General features: G+C 44.6%; 1 protein-coding gene across 2 annotated transcripts; it reads right to left on the reverse strand.

Moving 5' to 3' along the window:
* Nucleotides 1–307: 307 nt before the first annotated feature.
* LOC136539545 (NAC domain-containing protein 105-like) lies at nucleotides 308–11,103 on the reverse strand. Of its 2 annotated transcripts, XM_066531510.1 has the most exons (4): nucleotides 10,982–11,103; nucleotides 5,830–6,025; nucleotides 5,401–5,681; nucleotides 308–850 (listed from the first exon to the last, which is right to left on the reverse strand). In XM_066531510.1, the coding sequence occupies exons 2-4, from the start codon at nucleotides 5,981–5,983 to the stop codon at nucleotides 308–310; spliced, it is 978 nt and encodes a 325-aa protein (XP_066387607.1). In that variant the 5' UTR covers nucleotides 5,984–6,025; nucleotides 10,982–11,103. The 2 variants fall into 2 exon arrangements, with proteins under 2 accessions (XP_066387607.1, XP_066387606.1); XM_066531509.1 differs by lacking the exon at nucleotides 10,982–11,103 and having other exon boundaries at nucleotides 5,830–6,429.
* Nucleotides 11,104–12,378: the final 1,275 nt, after the last annotated feature.

A 12,378-nucleotide genomic window follows, 5' to 3' on the forward strand; every position in this document is an offset into this window, starting at 1 on the left:
TCTTACTGGCCGGTGCGTCGCTGGGCAAAAGCTACGGCCACTGCCAGACGACCAGACGACCAGTACGTGATCCAGACATGCATGAAACGAAAACGATGGGACGACGTTGAAGGCTAGCATTCAGCTACCCCGTTCACGTGTCCTTAAAGTCGACTTAATCTATTTCTTTTTTCTATCTAGAATTATGTTTTTCTCTCATAAATTCCTCTAGATTTATCCAGATTCCTCCAGAATTCCTCCAAACGAACGGGGCATAGTGTGCTGCCATGCATCTATGGTTCAGGGTTAATGCCATATATTGCCGCGTTCATGTGTGCAGGCACGCAGGGTCAGCCACGCAGGCCAGCAGGCCGGCTTCCCCGTGCCGGACGCCGTCGAGGAGCAGCAGCGCCACCATGTCCGACGCGTCCTCATTGTCCCCGGCATGCGTCCCCATCGGCTGCTTGCCGCAATATTCCTGGTGCAAGCCCTGCCCCTGCCCGGAGTGCTCCTCGTCAGGACTGAGCTGGGACGCGACGAACCTGTCGAGCGCCCTCCAGTCCGTGGTCGCCGCGGCGTCTCCCTCGCCGTCAGCCACGGCTCGGCGGTGGCTCCCCTGGTGCGGCATCAGTGGCGGGCTCTCGAGCTGCGGGAGCTCGGCGAGGCGGCTGGAGTACTGCAGGAGGGCGGCACTGGCTGCGGCGGCCGCCGCACCATCCGGCTCGGGCGACTCTTGCTTGAAGCGCGACGCGCTGGCGACGACGATGGGATCGTGGTAGTACGGGTAGCTCGGGTCCCATGCTCCAGCAACGCTCCGTGGTGGGTGCATTGTTCGCTTCTTGAACGCTCGGCACACCACCCAGCCTTCTTCCTGCGTGCATATACAGTTCTTGCCTCAAAAACCTGATAACAGCGTATCAATGGTGGTGAATTCAGCTAAAGTGCTGCTACAATTTCATTCAGTATAAAATTGTATTCCACCAAATATATCTTTTTTTATCTTTATTAAATAAAATATTAAAAAAACTCGAAGCCTTATATTCTCTGACCTAGTTGGTTAAATCTTTTACAAGTTGGGAAAATTAAGTGGCCCTGCACGGATGTGTGTTTCCAAATGTTATTTTAGCGACCTAGCTAGCTAAATAATACTAATGCGCCATTTAATACAACTTTGCTTCATCGGTGGAATGGTTTTTCTTGGCTTCTCTCCACGAGCAATTTCACTTGTGAAGCTATGGCTATTTTAGAAAAAAAATGTTTCGTAAAATAACTTCTCCTAGTAGATACGAGAGAGGGAGGTATGAGAAGCTAATATTTTCAGTATTATCGAGCACTCACTCCGTATGAGAGTGGGGGTTTAAGAAGCTCCACTTGAAAAGTTATTTTATTTTACTTTGTTTGGAAAAAAAACCCAGCTTGGGTAAAGTACACTTTTCAACCCTAAACTTACAAAGGAGTATGAATTTGGACCTCCAACTATGAAACCAGGCATAAGAGACCATCCAACTTACAAAACCGGGCACATGACCCCCCTGCCCTGTTCCACCGTGGTATTGTGCGCCGACTCAACAGTTCGTGAATCGAAAAAAACGAGTCGCAAAAAAAGGGCCCTTGCGTCGGCCCATTAGGCATTCCTGTTCCTGCCGCAAGTCCCACCACGAACCCTAGATCGATCCTTCGCCACTCCACGCGACGGGCGACGGCGCCTCTGCACCTCTTCCCTCCGACGCCGCCCCACCGTCCTCCGAGCCACGTCGCCCCACCGTGGTCCATGCCACATTGCCTTGCCGTCCTCCGCGCGACGCCGCTCTCTTCCCCACGACGCCACCCCACCATCCTCGCCTGACACTGCCCAATGCCTTCCTCATTGCTGGCAACCGCAGTGCCGACGTCCAATCCATGGAGTTCGATGCAGTGACTTCCTCGTGGTGTTGATGCAGTTCGAGCGCTAAGGGTTAAGACACAGAGGTGAGTTGGTTGTCTCTTTCCTCCCTGGAATCATCAATGTGGTGGTAGTTGTTGTCGGTAGACATGGATTTCGATGGAATCACTTTAGTTCCTGTTTGGAACATAGGAAAAACGTAGGAAAAATGGAGGTTTTGTTTCCAGAGGAAAGGAATGTTGGGGATGCGTTTAGAACAAAGAAAAAGGGAAACTTTCCAGAGGAAAGGCAAGACAGACTGTACTTTTGGAGGAAAGGAAAAATACGATCAAAGCTCAGGGAAAATTTTCCTTCGGCGTTCATGCACGCCTTCACGCGTTTGTCAAAGCTTATCTTGTGTTCTTTGTTCTCGTCGCACAGCATCCTCAACTATTGCCCTATTGCGAAGTGTGACTGGCCAACTTGTCCCTGGGTTTGTTTGCTGTCCACAAATTCCACTACAACTAGTTGGCAGATTTCAAGCTACAAGAGTGAACATAGATGTCCACCAAGGAGAGATAACAAAATGGTCACTGGAAGGAGAATAGCAGAGAGATATGAGAAGATGATAAGAGCCAATCCAACTTGGAGTCTTGAAGCTATGAAGGTTACAGTCCAAGAGGAGATGTTTGCTGATGTTAGCATTGCAACGCTCAAGAGGGCAAAGAAAATTGTATTGCAGAAGATGCTTGATGCCACAAAGGGTCAGTACCAGAGGCTTTTTTATTATTAGTTAGAACTGCTGAGAAGCAACCCAGGTAGCACTATGATAGTGAAGGTACAAGAAAGGATGCCTATATTTGAGAGGATGTATATTTGCTTAGATGCTTGCAGGAAAGGATTCCTTGCAGGCTGCAGGAAAGTAGTGGGCCTTGATGGGTGTTTTTTCAAAGGCGCCACCAATGGTGAGCTTCTATGTGCTGTTGGAAGAGACGCAAACAATCAGATGTATCCCATTGCATGGGCAGTTGTCGAAAAAGAGAACAATGACACGTGGAACTGGTTCTGTGATATATTGTTTAGAGATTTATCAGTTGGTACTGGGGAAGATTGGGTGTTCATCTTTGATCAACAGAAGGTATGATATTCTCAACTATTTATTTTGCAGCCCTACGAGTCTAATTAGTAGTGTTAATCTCACATGGTTCATTGTACACATGGAATACTTAATGCTATACAGCACTGGGCTCCTTTGGCGGAGCATAGGAATTGTGCAAGGCACTTGTATGCCAATTGGAGGAAAAAGTTCAAGAAGAAGGAATGGCAGAAGAGGTGGTGGAGATGTGCTAAGGCATCATGCCCACTTTTATTCAACATGGCAAGGGCTAGACTGGCACAGTTCACTAGAGAAGGAGCACAAGCACTTATGAACACAGATCCAAGTCACTGGAGCAGGGCATGGTTTAGGTTAGGCCACTGGAGCAGGGCAAGGGCTAGACTGGCACAGTTCACTAGAGAAGGAGCACAAGCACTTATGAACACAGATCCAAGTCACTGGAGCAGGGCATGGTTTAGGTTAGGCACTTATTGTGACTCAGTGGACAATAACCTTTGTGAATCATTCAATAAATGAATAGTGGAGGCCAGATTCTACCCTATCATCACCATGCTTGAAATGATTAGAAGGAAGGTAATGGTGAGGATCCAAGATAATAGCACCAAAGTTGATAGATGGCCCACTATGATCTGTCCAAACATCCTTAAGAAGCTCAATGTGTACATCACTCAATCTGGTTACTGTCATGCAATTAGTAATGGCAATGACAAGTATGAAGTAGTGCACTATGACCATAGGTGGACTGTAGATCTCACTGCAAGAACCTGTAGTTGTAGGTACTGGCAGCTGGCTGGTTTGCCATGTCCACATGCACTAAGTTGCATTTACTTTGTCACACATTGCTTAGAAGACTACATAACACCATGCTTTTCAGTTTCTGAATTTAGGAAAACCTACAGTCACTACCTACAGCCAGTAGAGGGGATGCACAACTGGCCCATCTCAGAAAGGGAAAAGCCTCTAGCTCCACCATATGTTAAACTTCCAGGAAGGCCCAAGAAAGAGAGGAAAAGGGAGTCAACTGAGAAGCCTAAACCCTATAGGATATCCAAGGTAGGCACAGTTATCAGATGCACGAGTTGCAAAGGAGTTGGGCACAACAGGAAATCATGTGCTAAGAGAAATGGAATGTCAACATCTGTTGGTCCTTCTAAATCTGCACCTGTGAGAATATCAACACCTGTTGGTCCTTCTAAATCTGCAACTGTGAAAATGTCAAGTGGACAACAAAGTTGTTCTAGTGCAAGAGTTGTAGACAACAGTAGGAAAAGAAGTTTGCACTTGAGCACTTCAACTGAAACATCTCAGGTTAGCCTACTTTCTTACCCTTCTTTCAACAATGCACAACTTTTCTTTTACACTTAACAAAGTGCAATTAATGACTCAATCTTATTTGTCTGTAGCCACAAAAAAAGAGAAAGAAGTTCATTGGCATAAATCAAGGGAGTGTGACAAGAACCAGTGCTGTAGCTAAAGTTTCTACAGACAAAGGAGGATCTGCTACACTAAACCTCAAGGCACAATTACCATTATCTCAAGCAAGCTCTAGTATCACAGTACATATAAGCTCTGGATCAGCCTCGGCAAAAGTCAGTGCTCAAGAACCATCAAAGAGAAAGAAAAAAACACCGGCAAAGTTCCAGCAGTACTTGCTTCCTCCTGCTCGTGGCGCTTCATCATCCGGGAGTGGCAAGAAGATATGAAGCTATGACTTAAAGTGTCTGGTCTATTACTATGCTATCCATGTGTATGTCAAACTCTGTTGCTCTATTACTATGCTATCATGTGAGAACTCTGTTAGTCATGTTGTTTTATTTAATTATGGGACCCTTTAACTATTGGCCTATGTGTGAAGACTTGTCATTGCCATGTTGTTGGCTTATGGAATTTGTATTTTGAGATATCTATGCCATGCTGTTGGCTTCGATTACTATTCTGCTATCCATATTGATATTAATTACGGACTGTAATCTGTGAAACCAGGGTGGATTGAGTTTAGGGTTGAAAAGTGTCTGGTTTTATAAGTTGGATGGTCTCCTTTGCCTGGTTTCATAGTTGGAGGTCCACATTCATACTCCTGTGTAAGTTCAGGTGTGTACTTAACCCTCTAAACAACTACCGAAGCGGCCTAAGTGGGCTGGGTAGTATACGGAGCACAACCGAACAAGCAGCGGAGAGCACCGAGTCGATCTGAAACAGCCGGACGATCCGGCGTCCCCATCCTCGTGCCCCCGTCGCCTCCGGCGCGCGGACAGTAGCGGCGGCCGGAGCCATAGGAAGCAACAGAAGCAGCACGCAGATGACTGACTAGCTATGGTATGCAATGCATGTATGCACGAAGCCACGAACGCGTGAAAAGAGAGACGATAGATCGATTGCCAATTGCAATGCAAGGCGAGGGATGCAATGCAATGCAATGCAGTGCGAGCTATGGTCTGCTTGCCTGAGGTGCGGCGTTATCGCCGGTCTCCAACCTGTACTCGTGCATGATCCAGTCGGTCTTCCGGCCGCTGGGCGCCCTCCCCGTGTAGAAGACGAGCGTCTTCCGCATGCCGATGAGCCCGCCGCCCTGCTCGCTGTCGCGCACCGCCTTGTCCCGCCCGGTCGCCTTCCAGAACCCCGTCAGCGTGGCCCGGTTCGTGCGCGTCCCCGTCGGGTACTTGCGGTCCTTGTAGCTGAAGAAGTACCAGTCACTCTGCTCCTCGTAACCAATCTTGCAGTGCTCTTCACATCACCACACAGAGAATTAGATGTATATATAGCAGTGAGATCTAGGGGCATTATTACGCATATATATAGAGACATTACGATTAAAATGCTGCCACTATATATATTGCAAAGCGGATCGGATGCAAGCAAATAAGCTGCGGACCTTGGAGATCCCATGGCTCTATGCGGTACAGGTCAACGTCGCGGATGACGTCAAGGTCGATCTTCTGCGAGGCCACCTTCTTCCGGAGGTAGTAGCCGACGAGCTCCTCGTCCGTGGGGTGAAACCTGAACCCAGGAGGGACGCATGACTTCATGATCACCACACGCTACCTTTACCCAGCAGCACGGAAATCAGCCTGCATCAAATTCAGCAATGCCTGCCTCAGTCCACCTGACTCTCTCCACAATCAGACACGACAAAGTGGTGCTCGAATCATTCAAATATACACTGAAAAAACGCAACACGTGTGCATACTGCATAGCAGGGCCTGCAGTATGAAAGCTGCAGTTTTGAAAAAGCAGTCACACTCACAGTCACACACAAGGAGAGACAGTACTGCAAGCTTGACTACTGGTTGGCTGTGGAGTAGAACTATGCAAACGCAGGATGCGCATGGATGAGGACGTGTGGGTTTCAGTGTTTTTGGAAAAGTTTGACGCAGGCACAATGCACCCGTGCCGCATGCTGGAGTTGTTCAGTCAGTACGGTGAAGCCGGCCTGGACCTGGACATTATTAGTAGTAGTACACAGGGTACGGTAAAAGCCTGGGCAGCAGGCCGGGGCAATTCGCAGCAATGTTGCAGGCACTGAATGATAGTGTCGAGGTTAGGATCAGGAGCACACATTGGCCATAGTCAGCAGGGAATGATGATAGCTGCTGCCACAGCGCCATGGACCAGTGTATGGTATCTGGTTCCAGAAACCAATAATGCTATTTCGCGCCGTCGTCTAAAATCTATCAGCTGAGATGGAGCTCCTTGCTTATTGCTTATTTAAGAGAAGAAAAACAGAGTTTTTCTGCAAAAAAGTGTGGTATGGACGTATGTATAGGAGGAAGAGGAATTGCCAGAAATCTAGTTATGTATATTCCAGCATGCAAACTCCATTGCAAATTATGGCCCCGCTGGCTTTGCTGAAAAAAAGCTGAAACACTGTTCCGGTTGATTTGTTGTGAGAGAAAAACACTGTTTCGGCTAAAAAAACAAGCTGAAAAGACGGTTTCGGCTAAAAAAAACAAGCTGAAAAGACGGATTATAAGAAAAGCGAACATGGCCTATGTAGTTCTTTGCATATTAGTACCAATGACGTGAGCAATGCGCCATGCAGACAGCACTGGCTCAAGTCCTGTTGGCGACACATGGGAATGACAGAGAATTAATACATATAAGGCTCTGTTTAGATTCATTATCTGCTAATAGTTAGCTGACTTTTTCGTAAAAAAAAGTTAGCTGGCTAATAGTTCATATATAATAATAGCTAGCTAACTATAAGCTGCCCATTAGCTGAAAGGAGTTTGGATCTACGGCTAATGAAAAATTCTACTAAGATAACTATTAACTGCTATTATCTCATCTGGTCTAACCAGTGAGATAGTTATTATCTAGAGATCCAGCTAACAATTAGCTATTTTATTAGTTGCACTATTTAGCAGAGACAACTATTATTTATAGGAATCCAAACCATGCCTAACTACGTATATGGAGAGTAAGCTCTTGTTTAGTTTCACCCTAACTTCCAAAAAGTTGCTACAGTACCTGTCACATCGAATGTTTCCGGCCTGTGTATGGAGCATTAAATGTAGACGAAAAGAAAAACTAATTGCACAGTTTGGTGGGAAATTGCGAGACGAACGTTTTGAGCCTAATTAGTCCATGTTTAAACACTATTTATCAAATAAAAACGAACATGCTACAGTAGCCCAAAATCCAAATTCCTCCAACTAAACACAGCCTAAAACGTATAAATGGAGATGAGCAACATTCAGATGAGAAAGCCATCTTTTGGATGATCACTTGATCAGGCTTGTTGCCTGCTGCTCTGGGGACTAGAGGGGCTGGCTCTATAAAGTTAGCAGGTAGGGCACAAACACAATTGGGACTACACACGACCTCTGACCGCTCTGTCCCTTTGTCTAGGAATTCCATGGCAAAGCTCTGCTCCTTTGTGGCCCTCGCGCGCTGCGTAACGAACTAATAACTGCTCCCTCCGTCCCATTATATTTGCACGCCTAGAATTGTGCACGTATACCAATGTTATATATAAAAAGTACATCATGTTACACGTGGATCCGCACCTCTTCGCGCACGCCTACTGTGCGGTCTACAGGCAAGAGAAATGGAGAGGACACGGGGCCTCGGTATGACCAAACAAGTGGTCCAAAGGCTTCCACGTACTCCCTGTCACTTTTCCTTTTTTTCTATGTCCATTATTTTATTTTGTTGCTGATCCTTGCAACTAGTCAGCTGGCAGCTTTAGGCTGCTACAGACCCTACTAGACCCTATAGTGACCTTCTATTGTGGGAAAAATTTTGAAACGTAGAAGTGCGTTTAATTCGGGACAGAGGGAGTAGCTTATTGCATGTCTTACCTATACTATGGGTACTATAGGGGTGTTTGTTTCTTTAGTCGTTCCTAAAATTAATGTCACATCGAATGTTTAGATACTAATAAGGAGTATTAAATATAGATTAATTACATAGATGGAGGCTAATTTCTGAGATGAATTTTTTAAGTCTAATTAATCTGTCATTAGCACATGTTTTCTGTAGCACCATGTTGTTAAATCATGGACTAATTAGGCTTAAAAGATTCGTCTCGCAAATTAGTCGCAAGTTATGCAATTAGTTTCGTAATTAGTCTATATTTAATACTCCATGCATGTGTCCAAACATTCAATGTGACAGAAATTTTAGGAGTTACCGCAGGAACCAAACAACCCCTATATATGACCCTGACCGCATGCAGTTGTATGCGTGTGGCACATAAGTAAGATAGAAAACGTTTGATTGCTACCAAGGTGAAAACTCTAGAAAGGGATTTAGTCCGGAAAAATAGTCTTTATAAGAGCATATCCAAGAGTATTATTTAAACTCAAACTCTAAATCATTATTTGAAGAGTCATTTGAATAAAAATCCCTCTCTATATATGTTTTCACCCTCCAACGGCTTATTTTGTGCGCATTCTATAGAACTAACCTCGCTCTCTCAATCTTTAATTAGTGAGAAATCCATAATAGATGATAGTTATATTTGCTAATTAAAGAAATTATTGGAGGACATTCTTTTCACCAAAATCTTTATCATGTCAATAAGGAAGGATATCAAGAGTCTCTTGAAGTTACTCTAACGCGTAATAACCCCCTAGCGCCACCACCACCACCACCCCCAACCAATTTCAAACACCTCTGTGACTCTGTCTCCGTCTAGTTCTTGTCGTCTCCCTCCTCTGATCCTTATTAGAACACACATGTTGCTTAGCCCCCAATGCCAATCTCTCTCATGTTCCTTGACCCACTAGTACACAGGTAGGCTTTAATTCCGGTTGGGAACTGGGTTTTAGTCCTAGTTTTCCAACCGGGACTGCGGATCCGGGGCCTTAATTTAGTCCCGGGTCATACAACTGGGACTAAAGTCCATAATTGGAACTAAAAAAATAGTTTAAATCCTAAGAGACCGCTCTTGCAGTGCGTGAGATTCGAACCCAAGATGCCTTGCCTTGCGCGTAGCTTCCTTACCAACTAAACTGCACACCACATCTGACAAAGTCCTGGACTCTCATTTTGAATTCACTCGTGGGGGAACTTTAGTCCCGGGTGGGAGACCTTTAATCCGGGTTTGTGACACCAACCAGGACTAAATGGTCACCCTTTTAGTTTCGGTTGTTGTTACCAACCGGGACTAAAGGGTGGCTTTTAGTCCCAGTTGATGTTACCAACCGGGATAAAAAGGGCCTTTGGTGCCTGTAAAATTTAGACTCGGGATTAGTCCTGGATCCCAATACAACCGAGACTAAAAGTGCGAACCGAAAGTCGTTTCTCTACTGACCTATATACTCCTCTCACAACCACTCGTTACAGAACCTACTCTCCTAGAATAACATCCATTGTCAAATTTCTTTCTCCTTCTCTCATCTCAGATGCTTCCATGCATGCTATTAGTAATGGCCAATAATGTCAACACTTAGGACAACACATTACAGAATTAGGCCTTGTTTGGATAAATCGATTACCTCCCAATACGATGGAATTGAAGTGGAACATAGACTATTTTTTTCCCATCAAGCCCCCTCTCACTTCACCACTGCATTCCAATCCACACGGGGAATGGGTTTATCCAACAAGGCCTTTGAATCACAAGCACGGAGAATGGACGATGTAATTGACGTAAATGGGACATGTGTGGATCTAGGAAGCACGAGTAGTGGGAAGAAGTAACATCGTTGGCAACACGGAGCATTGGCAGTGTGTGGCGATTATTTGTCTCAGTGTTGCATCATCTTTCCATCTAAAATGAGGTTCCTTACTTCGGGCATGCATGTCCAGTACCAGTGCCTTGGCAGCTGCTCTAGAAATGCTCCTTCATTTTTCCATCAATTTGACAGTTCTTGGTCATGGAACAGACATTGGAGATGCCCTATGATTTTCACTGCCCATCTCCATTATAGGAAGAAAATGTATTAATTATGAAAGGAAAGTAAGAGATAGAAAGGAAAGGAAAGGAAAGGAAAGTAAGAAAGCCAGAGTTGTTTCATTCATGCTATATAATGTGAAAGATCACTCCAGAATGCACCACAACTTTTAGAAACGAAATTATATCTATTTATATTAAGAGAATGAATTTTGCAGATAGGAGCAGGAAAATAGATTAATAGGTATTGAAATAGCCTAGCCTTCTCGTTTGTGCATGCATCCGACCGGCCAGTACGAGATCAACAAGAGAACGAAAAAGAAACTAAGATTAGAGCGTCCAACATACGGTTACACGAGACGAATACAGTGCTCCAAATCTCCAATCAATCGTCTATAGATAACTAAAACTCAAAAAAGTCTCGTGGACGTGGACCCAGTAATCGATAATCTCCTATGCATCTCCTTACCCAGGGAAAGGGCCCGGGAGAAAGAAGAGAAATCACTCCAAGTCTCTGATAACACAAAACAAGATGCACATACAGCCCCAAAAAATTGCAAGAACAACAATGCTTTCATCAAAAAGGGGAAAAAATGCAGGAACAGATAAAAAACATAGATCGATCCTTCTACCTATGCACAAAATTGATTTTCATGGGACGTAAATAGTAATGTCTCCAACTGACCTCAAGAGATCAAATACTCTACACACAGGGAGTACTTTCTTCAGGCTTGCTAGTTTGAGATCATGAAGAGAGAGGGAGAGTGAGAGCGGAGAGGGAGTGCGTGAGCCTGTATTGGAGACTGGAGAGGTGAAGAAGAGGAGAAGCAAATTATAAAGGAAGGGGAATGAGAAAGGTGGAGGGTGTTTAAAAAGGAGGGAGGAGGCTCCCCTTTCCTTCGCGCGTGGGTTGGGGGAATGAAGCCCGTGGGCCGTAGGGGACCCTTTTGGCCACCAAGCTGATGTCACGTTGTCTTCCCCGCAGGTCTCTTCTGCTTCTTTCCTTTGATATTTCCATTTCCCAAATCTTGACTCATAAGCCACGCTGCTGTTCCAATCCTCTTCTACCGACGACGATTGAGAATGCTTTTCGAGAAATATCGATCGATCAAGAAATCGATACTACATGATGTAACATATTGAAGCTGGACTATGGGGATGGTTTCTGCCAAGTATGACGCCACCTCCTTAGGGCGACTGCTAGCTATACAATTCATTCATCATCAGTGAAGTGAATGGAGTTTGGAAGTCCTCTCACACACACATCATGTACTAGGTCTCAAGTTCTTACAGTGATGCAACCAAGAATGAGTGAACTTGAGGGGTTAGGTTAACCTTGTATATCTTAAATTAATTTTTGTTCTTTTGGGCAAATTTTCAACTATTTCATCTATATGGGATTGGCCTTGCATAGTTGCACTTGCATGTGCTGTCATTGTTGTTTCTCTCTGATAATAAAAATAGGAGTGCACTTTCAGACAATCATGATGAGATCAAATTAGCACTGACTCCTTAAGAATATATAACTGCTGCAGTCTTAACCACTCAACGCTCATAATATGTCTCTGTAGATGCTTTTGAAATTTACTGCATGTGCACTCTATTAATATCTAGCTTTATACACCAGAATCCAACTATAACCACCGGTATAATGAACATGTAAAGGAACAAAAAGGCACGAGCGCAAATAATGTATACATAGAATAGAATGGCATGATTAAGGATGATTACTAGAAACAATACATTATTCAGTTTTGTACTGATTACTGGACAAATTCTTGTGCAACACAACTCCACCTTTCCCCAAAAATAATTCTAATGAAGCATGCATTGCAAATTGTACTTGTGCTCATATATATAGCTAGTTGCTACTAGTACCTCTGATTCACAATGCTTGTTGCTTGAGTTAGCAGAAAAATTACACAGGTACAGTTGAAATGAAAACTGAAGGGTGTATGTATTCAGAGATCACCGCTCTTCACACCAGAGGAGAGAGGACATATTCTTAGTACTAATTTGTTTCTTTCCTAAATGTAACGATATTCTAGAAAACCAGTAGGAACAATAATCGAACGAAAGAGG

The sequence above is a fragment of the Miscanthus floridulus genome, chromosome 2, assembly GCF_019320115.1.
Source record: "Miscanthus floridulus cultivar M001 chromosome 2, ASM1932011v1, whole genome shotgun sequence".
Taxonomy (NCBI): Eukaryota; Viridiplantae; Streptophyta; class Magnoliopsida; order Poales; family Poaceae; genus Miscanthus; species Miscanthus floridulus.